The following is a 15,389-nucleotide window of genomic DNA, read 5'->3' as shown; positions in this document are numbered from 1 at the left end:
GTGATTCTGTGATTCTGTGATTCTATTGTCCCTAAGCAAAGGAGAACAGAACTTTATTTACAAGCACCTTTAATTGGTTATGTATACAGCCTTGAAAAAGCACCAGCACCTGGTATTTAAAGCTCCAGTTACCTTGTATAAACCTCACTTATGAAATGCTGATAGAACACAAAAGTTGAGCAAAAAAGAGTATAATGTAAATCAAATTCAAATACATGCAAATAATCTGTTTAAGTCCTTATGGACATCATATTATCTCCAGATTACTAAGAACACACCTGCAAGCTGAAGGCTCTTTCCATTATGTAAAATATTATGGCAACTAAAAATTAAAATGCAAATGCAAATATTTTTACTCTTTTAAATTTAAAAAGTATTAATAGCTTTTAATCACAAAGCTGAGAATTACATAGTAGAAAGTAAACTTGTGAGAACACTAGAAACAAGTCATCAGTTTGCTCAAAAACATAAGAGTAAGCCACGGGGACAGTGGACTAACAGTGCACCGGGTTTTCAAATCTGTGTACTACACATGCTAAATTGCAGGGCATGTGATTTATGTAGGTCTGTCATCTACATATGGAGTGCATATATTACATAGAAGATGCCATGTCATATTTGTCTCCCTGCACCTAGTGTGTATCTACACACATGTTTGCAAACATATATGTGGGTAAAATATTTGAGAAAGATGTCCACATATCGCTGTTTATAAATTACTGGAATTCAATTTTTAAACTTACCAAGGCTTCCTGACACTTTTTAAAAAACTGACATAAATACTAATGTAATGCTAATTTAAATACCAATGCTTGTTGGAGTTGAAAAAGTTATTTAAACAAATGTCAACACTTGACATTTTCCATGCCAAGTGTCTGCTTCAGTTTGAGTCTTGTGGAGATATATCATGGAAAACATTTAAGCTATTCCTGAAAAAGGCGATTCTGGTGATTCCTTATGGAGAAGCACTAGTACCTTCACACTATGAAGAAGATACTTGAAACTTAATGAGAAAACAGCTTTTTGATTGTCACTGAATATCAACTCCAACCTGTCTGTCTAACAAGCCTCTGAAAAACTGGTGTGCTTAAAATGCCCTGCTAGAGAATGCTCTTATGTTCTTTAGAGATTCATTCTGCAGTGAGCCTGCACAATTCAAATTCCGGGTTTCTCTGAGCAGCAGTGCAGGCGATGGAAGCAGAAGATCTGTTCGTTTTGGTTTTATAGTGCTCTTCCTGAAACTGTCCAGGGCACATGGAAAAGGAGAATACCAGGCTTAAATGCTGAGGCGAAGTGGCAGGGTAGGAAGAATGGACTGGGACATACAGGATGGATGACAGGAGGATGGATGCTGACATAAGGGTCTGGGAGAAGGACATACAGAGACTGATAAGCAATCAGGAGGTTGAAGGAAAAAAAGCAGGGGCTGAAAAGACATGGGATTGAAAAGTGTCAGTGTAAGGGCAGAAGGATATGCTGAAGACCTAGAGTGTAAAATAGGACTGTTTGAACAAGAGATTTGAAACTGGGATTAGTATGAGAAGCGTAAAGATAGGAAACTTGTGAAAAATAGGAACAGAGATAAGCAGGTATAGAAGAACAGGTCTGGGGGGAAAATGGAAATATCTTTACCATGTAGAACACCCTTTCAGAAAAGTGGAAAGTACAAATGAAAATCTATGTTACTATCACTACCTGATTGAAACTCATTTCCTAGATGTCAGTCTTTTCCTCCTTCAGTGCTGGTCATTGGATATATATGTTTGAAAATTTTGTAAGGATATCGGGTGCTTCATTTGCTTAAGGTCAAAGATTTGTGTCATGATGTTCCCCCCCCCCCGCCCCTAAATTCTGGGTGTTTACGAATGTATATTCACACATGTAGATGATAAAGGAACAGCATAAAAATGTTGGCAGGTCAAGTACTCAAAAGTTAGATTATCCCGAAATGGAAGTTCCTTCTGCAGCTTTAACTTATCTCTCCCTGTATTTATTTTCATTTTCATAAATGTGCAATTATTGTAGTACAGTCTTTAAACTGATTGAGTGCTATTCCTTGGGTTGGAATCCTGCTTTTACAGCAAAAATTGGACTGATACTGGAAAATAATCCAAGTCAGAGAGTGAAGGGTACTGTCTGTTGTAGAACTGCTGCAATATTTGTTGCAGCAACTTCGTGGTTGTGAATGAGGCAGGAAATTGTTTAAAGGAGAGGAAAAAAAACTTACTCTAGTTGAAGGCAGCTGTTGTTGCTTCTGAAGTTGGATTGTATCCTGCATCTTGCCTAGGCATCACATGGAAACTCTGTGACAGTCTTTTAAATCAGTTTCCACAAGTGCGCCTCATTTTCTGGATGTCCAAATGAGGAATTTGAAGTCAGGTTACAGAGGTTCTGAGCAATCACAGCTGCAAGAGAAGTCAGCAGGCACTCTTTTTTTGAAGTGCTGTATAATGTTAATTGTTCTGAAGAATAAGGTACTGCTTGTTTAAAACTGGCAAGGAAAATTTACCAAATCTTCTCCTCTTCTCCAGAAATGCCCATGAGGAAATTAGGAAAAACTCTTCTCAGGATAATGTTAGAGCAGGGTTCAATAATTAAAAGCGACAGACCTGTTCACTGAACTGGGATAAGATAAATAAAGGATGCTGGTGCTGTGAACACAATCCATCATTTGCATTATATAATGCTTGAACTGTGTAAACTGTGGAGTTGTGGAAAAAAATGGAACTCGAAACAATTGTTTTTTCATACAGTTAAAGACTGTATCACAAAGTAAACCAACAGCTCTGATTCTTCTTAGGCAACATTTGTTCTGACAGTTCCCTAAACTTTGAAAGCTTGTCTTTAGATCTTTGATAGAATTTTTAAACTAAGTGTATGTGTGTGTATCTGCATATGATACTTGTCTGTATGCTTTTCCTTATTGATTGAAGCAAAGCCTTATTTTCCTTCTTAAATCAAGAGCCTTGGGCCAAAATGTAGATTCCTTTCTAGGGTGTACACATGCCTTTGCCTCTTTTGTTTTTGTGACAAGCTGCCTGATCTGTCAGGATTTTTTAAAATTCTGTTGTTAAATTCATCATGGAAGAAACCATAGTCATTGTCTTTTTGATGTGAAACTATTACATTAACTTACTGCCCACCAAAGTTCAGCTAACTTTATTTATTTTTTAAAGTGCTTTAAGTGCTTTCTTCAGTCTGTGTTTGTTGTGTGCTTCAGTTCAGAGAGATAACATTTAATACTTTCTTTCTTTTTTTTTTTTTTTTTTTTTAACAGATCTAATTGTGGTAGTAGCCTCAATTATTGTTCTGAGCATAGGCTCTAATGGACAGGTGTTTGCCACCTCTGCGATAAGGTATGTTCTCCTAGTGACTGTAGCTCTTCACAACCACAGAATTTCTAATTTCGAATTTCTGATTAAATGTATACGTAATTTTCCTAATATATGAAAAGTTATTATATGGGAACACTGGACAGTAGAAGGCTGCGTGTTATTGTGCTCAGTCTGGTTGGGAAAGAAGAGTGCAGAAGCAAGACATATGAAGAATGGTATGAATGCTAGAGGGAAAAATTAAAGAAGGATTTTGTTCTATATAAAACATCAAACAGCTCTCTTTCTGAGACAAAAGAGTATTACAGAACATCAGTTTATTTAAGAAGTAATCCAGACAGCACTTAACTTGGTACTTTTTGAATACAAGCAATTAACTTTGTTTAAAGAGCAATTATGCCCTGGTGGATTTGTTTGGCACAAGTAACTTAAACCATACATGAACAAGAAACATTTGATGTCTACAATGTTTGTTCAGCTTGCATCAAGTATGGCAAGCTTGTTTTGGGAAGTAAAGTGGGTAAACAGAAGAAAGGAATGATAAGCAGAGTAGGTGTACTTCCCACTCGTTCTAGCTTTACTTGCAAGATGTGTGTTGTGTTACAAGCCTCTGATTTCCAGTGCCGTGTAACCGCTGCAAAGTGAGAATGTACGGTGCTGTCTAAACTGTCTAGCTGTGTAGACAAACACTGGAGGGAACTACATGTATGAAGTATTTTTAAGTTAACTATTACCATAGAACATTAATCCTTTACATGATATAAAGACTCACACAAGCAGCATGAATGTGATTTATCAGCTCATATAGAAGAAGAGACGAGTGAATGTGAAAATTCCAGATGTTGTTTAATTTAACTAGGAGCGTAGGAAGGACTTTAATGAAAAGGCCTGCTGTGTGTTTATGTGTGAATGCAGGTGGCTTTCGGCTCACTGCAGCCTTACCTGGTGTTAAATTATACAGTAACTGTCCTACAACTCAGAATGTTTTTTGACAGAGAAACAACCCATGTCTCTACAGTGCTGTTATTACCCCATTGAAAAGCCATCTAGGTCAGGCAAATCTTGGTCCTGTCAGGTTTCCTCAGAACTGTAATGTGAGCAGCTGTTTTTGAATTAAGAAGGAATGAATCTCGTATCCTTGCCCTTGCTTTTGTTGCTTTTAAGGTATACTATTATTGTCCTCTTTGGACCTCACTTAAATCCCAGCAATCCCAGAAACCACGGGGGTGCATGCATGTTAGGTTGTTTTCTTGTAGAATGAAGTTGCAAGCTCCAGACCCATCAGGTATGACAGGTTGACATTTTGGTCCCTGCGGCAACCAGTGAGATTAAACCTGGTAGCACTGCAGAGCTCACGGCAGAGTCCTATAGCCTTCTGTCTTTACTGTTTTAAGTTCACCAAATTGATGAAAATGGTCTTCTTTCCAACCAATTTCTATTCTCTTTTCAGACCAAATGGGTTGTGCATGTTCAGAGGCTGTGTAGCTGGAGTTTCTTGTTCAATATATTGGTTTTGAAATCTTTATTTCTAAAACTGCCAGCCTATAACATGTGTGTCAGCACTTGCCAGTAACATAGCCGTAACCATCTCAGATACAACAGAGACAGGAAAATCAAGAACTGTCATTGGGTCAAGGCTTCGAGAAGTGTCTAATAACTCTACAGGGGAGCTACTTGTAACTCTCTCCTCTCCTGACATAAGCAACCAATGAGCTGTTACATTACGTAAGTCTGTTGGTGCTCATGTATTTGGTAGTCCTGTAATTCTTCCTGGACTTGTGTTTTAATTGCCAGGTTTTAAGTGCCTATTTTAAAGTTTTTAGCTGATTAAAAACATTATTCCAATGGCATGTCAAAGAGATAAGAAAACACAGTGTTCATATACCCAGTCACTGATACGTGATTTGATAGTCAGTATTATTGTGTGCTTTCCAAAAAAATGACAGGCATTTGATCGTTTGACTGTCAGCTGTGAAAGCTCAGAAAACTTGCTTTCTGAATAAAGGAAAACTCGGTTCTTTCAGAATATAGTATGTCTTCCCAGTGACTGAAGATGGCACCATGCTGACTTTCCTGCCTGTTGGTGTAACTCGGAAAAATGCAGCCACAGTGGAACTGAAATAAGATCGAATTAAAAAACAGAACCACCAGCAACAACAAAATGTTAAGAATAGCTAAAATTAGCTAAAAAGAGCTAAAAATACTTTTAGTGAAAAATTTTCAGAAAGGTGAATTCAGTATTCATCCTTTCCTTCTCTTCACTGTTTTTGTTCCAGTGATAAGATAGTAAGATGTGTGCAGGCAAACAGAGTTCATTGTCAAAAGAATGGCCGAAGAACCATATAGATAATAATTTTTCTTCAGTTGAAAATATTTGGAATTTATGATTCAGTTATTGTCCTAAAAACACATAGGACTGTATCTATTTAAAATTAAATTATTTCTTACACTAAATTAAACGATAATTTACACAAAAAAAAGATTTCAGTAATATCATGCTTGATTCACATTCTGCTTTTGGCAAATAGAGAAAAAAGTTTGCTCACATTTGTGATGGCAAAACTTGAAGCACTGTTTTTGCTTGGGAAAAGAAGCATTTGAGAATCATAATAGGGTAAAATATGCAATTTTCCTCTGAGTTTGAAAGCATATATTTTAGGCCTTTTTTGTTGCTTTACTTTTAAATAATTGTTGTCCTAGTCAATATTTCTGAATATATTTGACTATAATGATATGTGATCTAAACATACTGTTTACTGAGATACCTCAAGTCTTAGGATGCACCCCTAGCCGGGGGCAGTGCTATCATGGTTCTCTAACATGGCAGTATATTAGTGAACATAGTCAACTGTGTATAGATAGAGCAGCATTTTTCTCCATCATTAGTTTTATTTAATGTCGTGTTGTTCTTGCAGGGGGATCCGGTTTCTCCAGATACTTCGCATGCTTCATGTAGATCGACAGGGTGGCACCTGGCGACTATTAGGATCAGTTGTTTTCATACACCGTCAGGTACTAGATCTTTAAAGATCCCCAGCATTTTGTTTACTTTAGTATATTCTTTTAATGGAATTCAAATTGTAGTCTGGCTTAAAAGAACAGTTACTATTGCAAGAGAAAAAATACCTCAAAAGTCCATCATGTGTTCCTTTCAACTTTTAAAATTGTAATACTTTTCTTTATTTCAGGTCAGTGGCTAACAGGGTATCAGCATCAGTATTTTTTTTAAAATTAACTGTTGTACTCTTTCATGTTATCCTTCAATTTAATTTATTAAATGCAGTTATGTGGGCTGCCTTTCATATTGCAAATTCTGTCTACTATCTTCACAGAAGATGTGTTCCTAGCTTGGTTGTTCTGTAGAAAAGCAAATACTGGTGGAAAAGCCTTGATAGAAGAAGTCAATTATTTAAATCATTCTATTTTCTCTGCCTGACTTAGGAGTTTTCTAATCCATTCTACAAATAAAAATACTAACTAGGTTATGATAATATACAAGGAAAGTTAATTTTTCAGGGGCGTAGTCACAGAGGTAAACTTGGCTGTAAACAGTTGTATGTCCATTAAAGCTTTGAAACAGGTATTCTGTATAAAAGTTCATTGAGCAGGAAAAGCTTAAATGTTTGAGTGCAGACTTTTGAAAATTTCTAGCTGAAGGCTTCTTTTTGAAGCTTCATGGAATCTCTTGATGAAAAGCCAATTTAGCTATATCAACATAATAATAAACTTTTATCATTAGCCTTTAATTCTTGCATATAGTACTGTACTGTGGAGGGCTAATACTGTGCTATGAATCTTTACATCAGACCTGTAAGGGTGGTTCTTAAACCTACTCTTTGTGAGTGTAGATTTGTTCTCCAGATGTCGACAAATAGTTATAGATTTCCACATAGACAGTGTTTCATTTACTATTTAGAAAATGCTTGTTCTGGGCCAGAGAATGGGAGGTACTTAATCCAAAAGGTTAATTTAATATTGAAAGGTATTTTTCCTCCCTTTTTTTTTTACCCCCCAGTACTTTAGGAAATTTCATGTTGCAATGGCTGTGCAGCATTGATGCATACCAAAGTTCCAAGTTGAAATAAATCTTTTTAAAGTGCTCTAGTATAAAGCCTACTTTAATCCTGTACAACAAGATGACTCTTAATGCTCCAAGTCTGTGTGGTCTTCATTTATTATGGTTGCATTGCCTGGATATCTAGCTGGGGCAGAGCTGGTATCCAAATGCACTCTCTCAGTGGTTGCTAACCTTACTGACAGAGGTGTTTGAGAGAATTTTATCCTGTGGGTGTTCAGAGTTTTAGTGAAGAATCTGGAAATACTATCTCCAAATTATAACATTTAAGTCTTGAATGTCACAAACATAAATACGTTCAATGATTTAAAAGGGAAAAAAAAATACCCTTGGAGAAGTGAATTTATGAATAAATGCACCTGAAGTTCTACTAATCCAAAGAAGTGATTATGATGATATATAAAACTCTACAGTTCTGTAGTATTTGTCAAAGCAGATCACCCACTAACACATTAATAAAAAAAAAAAATCAAACACACAGTTCTGTATTGACATTGGACAAGTGTAGCTGTAAACCTAGCATAGTACCAAACAGAAGGGAAAATGGAACCTTTATTCCCATCCAGTCTCTTAAATAAATTTTTGTTTAAAAACAAACCAAAACAAAACAAAACAAAACCACCTCAGCTGCTTTTTCTTTACAGGCAAGAGTACAAGGTCCTCATTTATTTGTTGAGTTTGGTACTCTTTCAGAAAAAAATGGGATCCTGAAACCTTAACAATGTGAGCAAATAAATTCACATCTTTGTGACCTGAGAAAATGACAAGCACTTGGACCTCTGTGAGCCCAGAAGAGCTTACTAAAGTTGTCACCAATTATTTCCATGTGTTTTGGAATTTTACATATAGCTGTATTAGCTCACTCAGGCCCGATTTGGCTAGGATGCTCTTCTGTTTTCAGCAGGTTGAGCTTATGCAAGCATTTCTTGCCAAAAGCAACAAAACGAGTCAGTATCACATGTGGTAAGGGAAAGACATGGAAAAATCATGCAGCTTACTGAAAAACTGAGTTACCCAACCCAGCTCCAGCTTGTAAAACTCTCAATTAGTTTTACTTATTCCTCACCTTGCTTTGTGAGGTCTTCAGCTTTGAGGAGGGAGTTAGTGATGAGTTGTGGATTGGGGGTTTTCTTGTATTTTTCCTAAGTGTTGAGTTTCATGTTGTGTGGTCCTTATTGTAAATGAAAATATAAATCTGTCTAAGCTAAAAAAAATGTGTTGACAAGTCTCTCAATATTCAAGTTTACCTTTGTGCATATTTTTTTTTGTTCTTGCTGTTTCCTTTGCATATATGGATCTGAAAGTCTCTTAGCACTCTTTATTCTTAAGCTTTTATCTATTAAAAATTCATATCAATGTGAAGTTTTAAGGCCTGATTTCTGCAGAATGCTCTTTGTTTTTAGATCATGTATCAATTCATACTATTTGGCATTGGAAGAAACTATCCATATTTCTTGAAGCATGTACTATTTTTCAAATGTTCTGTCCTCCCTCTTAAGTGCAGTATGCATTAGATTGTTGCTTTAATCATTCTTATTAATTAAATATAGGCACGTAGTATTTTGTCTCTCAATGAATATGTAACATGGAGTGACATTTTGTATAAGTCTAAGGCAATTACATTTGCATCTGGGCTCTACTTAACAAGAGCTCAGTCTTTAGATGAATAGGTCTGGAGCTGAGAGGTGCCAAGGGTGAAATAACCCAACTAGTTCTGTTGATACTTCAGCCTCCTTGAAAGGAATCTCATAAGACCATGTATAGCACTTCTGAGAAGCATATTTTTCTGCCCACATCTCAAAAAGCCGGCACTTAAAACAGAAGTATTCCAATTGTCATCCACTCTGTAGTTCTGTCCTCTGAGACCAAATTAAAAGAAAGCAGTGATGGCCGTTCCTCGATAACATCTAAAATCTATTAAGATCTGAGATGTAAGCAACATGCCAAGTGTAACTAAAAGATTTCTGTTGATGTGGAAGGAAGTCACAAATCTACTAGAGATGAAAGCAGAATGTTTTCTTTATAAGCAGGGAACAAGAATTAGTCTCCATTGCTGTTGTAGTTTTCTATGGATCACTGACCTTACCAGTCTCAGGTGTTAAACATTTTCATCTTGCATTGAAAAAATATTCTGTAGGCAAATCAAAAGTTGTGAAAAAACAGAGAAATGCAAACAGTCATTTTTAAATGTGAAAACATGTAACTTTTCAGAGCAATGAAGTACTATCTACAATTACACAGCGTACTGTTGTCATTAGAGAAAAGATCAGAAAAAAGCAGTGATCAGCATAGAAATCTGATCTCCTGAAACTCCTGAAAACAAGTTTTATTTCCTCTTTCAGCTGCTTTGTTTAACTAGCGGGCCTAGATTAAAAGACTTGCTCATGAGCAAAACTAAATACTATCAAAATTCATTATTTAGGTCATTATGAAATTATTAGAGAAAAAACACCTACTTTGCTTGGTGCCAAGACTGCTTAAAAACTTGTTGAACCTTGATTTTAATTAGTGCTATAGCAGAAGGAAGAGTATGTGTAGTTCCTGCTGCTGAATGCAGTTACTAGCTACCAGGGCTACATTTTTATTTTTGCAGAAAGGTATTACAAGGAAATGGAAAAAAAAAAAAAACACCACAACAACAACAACAACAAAAACAAACAAACAAACAAACTCTGAAGGAAATTAGATTGTAAATCCTGAACCTTCCCTCACAAGCGGTTTAAGAAGCATGGGTTGAATGTTACAGAAAGCCTGTGAAAACTGCCATTAAATAAGTAGAGGCAATCCTCCTTAGACAGGTTTTAATTTTATATTTATCTTATGGGAATATTTTAATTCCCATATTGGTTTGGATCCCAGGAAAGAAAAATAACCCTATTAAGAATTTAAGGAAGATGCCAATGAAGATGTAGGACTGCAATGTTTCATAATAAAGATGGCTAAACGTGTGCAAAGAAAATAAAGGAATATAATACATGTTTAACTATTGAAGTATTGTAAACTTTAAGTGATTAAAATAAGCAATTTTCCCTTGTAACTAGGTATTGGATTTTCCTGAGGGGTAGGTACATATGTCATTTGATTATGATGTAGCATTGTTTTATAAGCTTTACACATTTTTGCATCTGTGACACCACATATTTTGGCTTCTTTAAATGCACAAGCACATTTTTCCTGAAGACTGTAACAACCCTGTATCTAAGCTGCATCAGTTCTGATACAACTTTCCTATCCAAAAATCTAAAGATAAACCGGTACATTCACAAGCACTGTATCATGCCCTAACAAAAGTCCCTTCTAGTAAACTGTCCTAACTTCAATCAGTCTTTGGTTTTCAGGACTGAAGTAGAGGTTACACCTACCTAACATATTTTATCTTAAGATTTTATTTTGTCTTAACGTGAAACTGTTAAGGCATCAATATTCAGTCTTAAGCAACCTAAATATCAGATACAGAAGTTCATTGGTTAGATATGGTCATAATGACAAGGCATGGTTGTTATTTCCTAATGGTTATTTTAGTGTACTGTTCATAATGTGAATTTTTAAAGCTATTTTACTATTTTTAAAATGTATTAATATTTGGTATTTTGAGTGGACAGCTAAATGGAGTGATTCGCATTCACAAGACATAAAACAGGAGAGATATCCCACCCTACATTTAGCTGTCCAAATGATTTTGTATAAATGATGGCTTCTACTTGAATTCTGTAGTCTAATATGACTAGAAAAGAAGTCACTGAACTACCTGTTTTACTGGAAGCAAATTTCATTGCTGAAATATAACTTAATAGTTTTTCTGCTGGGATGCAAAAAAAAAATCTCTGGATATTTAGAATGTTTTACAATGATAGAATACATATGATGTAAAACTTAAGAATTTGCTTTCTCTTTTGATAGGAACTCATAACCACATTGTACATTGGATTCTTGGGATTGATTTTTTCATCCTATTTTGTTTATCTTGCTGAGAAGGATGCAGTTGATGAGGATGGAAAGACAGGTTTCTCCAGCTATGCTGATGCCCTTTGGTGGGGTGTGGTAAGTCTTTACCAACAAAATGCCTGCGCAAACTTAGTGCACAAGATTTTCTGCTGAAGCTGTGATCTTTTCAGAAAATCTGGAATTTTTTTCTTTTAGAATGTATTTCTGTATGGAAGGTAGACAACCTTTTTAAAAGGGTACAAGAAAAAATATACTAACTAAAATTAAATTATTTTGATATTAAACTTTATTGTGAAATCATGATAACAAGTCCTTAGCAAAGGACATTGAATGTTTACAGATACAAAAAGTCCACATTGAAATCAATGTATAACTACCCTCCAAAACCTGCACCACTTCTTTTAAACTCTACTTAAAATTATCTGCAAGAGGTGCATAACTTTAAAAGTATGTTCTATTTGTGGAAGTTGGGTTAACTAGTCTATTTTTTTGATCTTTTTGTTTAAAGCTCACTCTCTTAGTAATTATACGGACCTCAATACAGTTTATGGGTTCCTGTTGTTTGTGGTTTTTTTTAATATTTCCATGATTCAAGGTAAATAGCTACATCAAAAGCAGCTGGAAAACACTTAACAGATTCATCAACTACTTTGGACATCAATCATCAGTGAGGGGTCATTGCAAATCTTTGGTGAAATAAAGAAAAAAATAAAACTAAGGGGGAACTGGGATTATGAGAGCATTGTGGTAATTATTGTGTGCATGCCCAGAATCAGTTGAAAATGGAATAGTTAGCTATGAACAGAATAAGAGACCAGATTGTTTCTACACTCCCTTCATATGGCTCTTCTCATTATGTTTCTCACTGTGACTCATGCTTTCCCTCCTTATTAGCTGTTGCACAAACCATCTCTTCTCTTGTGGTCCCTTTTTCCCCCTAGAGAACCTCATATATTTTATGAGTTTATGTGTCATTGTAACAAACCCAAGGAGATTCATCACATCAGTGTTAGTGACAGAGAAAAATTAGAGGACTGGAACAGATGCAGGGCCACTGACTTCCAGAGAGAGAAGGATATATTTCAAGAGTGATTTGGAACACAGTAAACTGGATTGGTTCTTAGATGATGGAAAATGTCAACATAGTTATTGGGCCATAAACCAATTGTTTATCTGCATCCAAATAAACTGGTGAGCAGGTCTGGTAAGACAGACGAAAAGTTTCTATACATATATGTTCCTAATCGTTAACTTGGATGTTCCATAAGCCTCTACTTCAATGAAGTATACAGAAATATAGATTACATTACGTGTATGCTGAGTTACTACTTTTTTAAGTGGTTCCGTATTAAAATACTTTTAACCATTAAATTCCTGTCCTTTGGTTGTCAAGTATTCATTTTATTTGCAGAGTATCACCTATGGCTGTGCAAAATAGTACAATCCAAGAAGAATCTAGTAAAAAAGAAATGTCCACTAAATGGTCAGATGGACCTGATTGTCTAATGTACTGAAGAAACGAAACCATGAAGTATCCCACACAATAATCACTTATTAAAGTCCTCAATAGACATACAATAAAATTTTCAGAACATAAAACCTTATGGTTACAGACATGAGATAACCTCTAGCTAGTGGAAGAAAGGAATAAATATCCCAGAAGCACAGATTGTGCTATATTTTAAAAGCAAAAGTAAAATAATTAAGGTGTAGTTGACATTATGAAAGACACCCCATGTCTATTTTAAGAAAAGAAACCAGTAGACAGGCTCACTTATTCTGCTATTATTTGAGCAGTTCAGCTCAAATACCAATGTTCAAATGATTGAATGCAGTGGAATGCAGCTACTGCTTCCGTTTTTATGAATGGTCTAGCTGAATAGTCTGTGAAGTACATCTAATTAAAAGTGGGGCTCCTTGTGGGAAGTGCAGCAACATTAGAAGCTCCCATAAAAGTTTGCGCTAGTTCAGCTAAATCTATGAGAAATATTGCATAAATTTTTCAAGCATGGTGAAGTTCCAAAGAGGTTTGTTATACCGTGTGAATTAGAATAACAACAGTAAAAGATATGAATGGAAAGCATATAGTTTATTAATAAGGATGTCTTAATTTAATTTTTAATCATTAAAAGATGATGATTCATATTTGCTCTCACAATATCTTTGGTGTTTCATGAAGTAATTCCTAGGCCTGTAACTGCAAAAGGCCAGAAATGCCCAAAAATTCAGACCTGAATGGGAGGGAAGAGGAACCCCTTATTAAACTGAAGGGAGTAAGGTAAAGTGGAAAACAAAAAAGGATTTTTAGCAATTAGTTTGAGAACTAGCTATGCTTTTTAGCATCCAGTTCTGCCCCTGTATATTCATGCATGGGTTATTCCTGCATGCCATAAAACTTCCATGTGAAGCCAGTATACTTTTTCTACCTTTACTTCTTTTTTATTTTTTTACCTGAAGTTATCCAGAGCTTGCTTTATGGATTGCACTGAACGTTTAGATATGGATTACAAAATATTTTTAACTGCTAGAAGCTGCAGCCTTGATTTGAGTGAAGAGTAAAAAATTAAGGACAAAAAAGTCAGGATGTGTTTATGCAAGCACATTTTGTTAATATTTTGGACTTAAAGAATTTAAGAGGAGTTCAGTTCAGTCAACAAATAAGTTTAAAATGTGCATTACTTTACCTTTTTGAAACAGATGACTTGGAATCCATATTACAAAGTGTATGTATACGCCTTGCAAAGTGTTCAGTGGGTTTTGTTGTTGTTTTCCAAAACTTGAGGTATTTTGTGTAACAGGAAGATAAAATCGGCTTTGTCTTTCTCTAGCTGTGTGAGGCACATGAAGAACACTGTTTAAATTGTTGTTTAAGCTTTCCAGACGTCTAGGCCCCCTCAGCATTAGTGAGTCACGGTGCAGGTGCAGTTCACAGCTGGGAACAGTGACAAGGGACAAAGTGAATCAGTTTCTTTTTCTTTTCAAATCTTCTGTAACATAGAAACACAGATGTGGAGTTACTAGGGAGTGAAATTTGATTTCACTTTTGCCTTTCAAAACCGAGCTGTAGGAAAAAAAAATCTTGGTAGCAAGTATTTGAAAGTCTTATGTGTCTGACAAAAACCACAGAGTGGGTTAAGGGTAAGATTTTGCTTCGAGTAGAAAGTGCAAGCTTGCTGAACTTGATACAAATGACCTGAAAGGTTTAAAGATGAAGAAAAGGGGAACTAAAGAATGATTGAGAGTTGGAATTAAATGCTAACTACATTTACCCGCTCCAGTTGAATGCAGGGTTGTTTCACCTAGATTTGGCAGGCGCACAGATTAAACTGCAAAGACATATCAAAGGCTTGTGGTATTTTACATGAAGCCACTTTCAGAACTTACAGCATGTTAGAACACATGCAAAAAGCATTTCCAACAGCATTGTCAGTCCGCCAGAATTGCAATCCATGTCACAGCAGTTTTTCTGTCCTTTCTGGGTATTTTTTCTTGAGGAAAGAAGAAGGGCATTCTGCTGGCTCTTCCATGCTTGTCTCTTGCTGTTGGTAATGCTTATTGGTTTTGCTACAAACTGCGCTATTCTGTACCATTGAACTTGAGTTAAATAGTCGCTCCAGTAAATTGGTGTTAACTGGCAAAGGTCCTTGGGATCAATTGCTCAGAATTTCCAGTAGTAAATTTCCATGCCAAAGGTAGCAGTTTGAACCCCTTTATAATGAATATGTTTTTTGAGGATTGAAGTTCTGACTCTTCAAACTTCAGGACACCTGCCTGTCTTAAAGCATGTGAGAAGCTTGGTTGACTTCTACTAAATTAGAGTTCTTCCTTTTTTGAAGTGTACATATATGTTTTCAGAGCCTGTTTTAGACAATGTGCATACCTGCTGGATTTTGCCATAGTAAATTTATATTAAGAAGGCAGTGTCATTTTCCAAAGTCTAGTTATTAAACATTCTCTGAGCAGATAACTAATAACTTTTGGATATACAAGTAGAAAAATCTTCTGGTTGTGATTAAGAAATCCAGAGAATTACATTA

General features: G+C 35.7%; 1 protein-coding gene across 1 annotated transcript in view; it reads left to right on the top strand.

Moving 5' to 3' along the window:
* Positions 1-3,277: 3,277 nt before the first annotated feature.
* The window catches only part of LOC104469814 (potassium voltage-gated channel subfamily KQT member 1-like), a gene marked incomplete at its 5' end in the record, with an annotated part of 48,304 nt that continues 36,192 nt past the window's right edge, over positions 3,278-15,389 (top strand). Inside the window, 3 exons of the mRNA XM_010084514.1 lie at positions 3,278-3,356; positions 6,248-6,344; positions 11,308-11,448. Of these exons, the coding sequence (XP_010082816.1) occupies positions 3,278-3,356; positions 6,248-6,344; positions 11,308-11,448 (317 nt within the window). The remainder of the gene's footprint in view (positions 3,357-6,247; positions 6,345-11,307; positions 11,449-15,389) is intronic.

The sequence above is a fragment of the Pterocles gutturalis genome, unplaced genomic scaffold (assembly GCF_000699245.1).
Source record: "Pterocles gutturalis isolate BGI_N339 unplaced genomic scaffold, ASM69924v1 scaffold37721, whole genome shotgun sequence".
Classification (NCBI taxonomy): Eukaryota; Metazoa; Chordata; class Aves; order Pterocliformes; family Pteroclidae; genus Pterocles; species Pterocles gutturalis.
The sequence above is the reverse complement of the archived record's forward strand: the minus strand, read 5'-3'. Positions and strand labels throughout refer to the sequence as shown.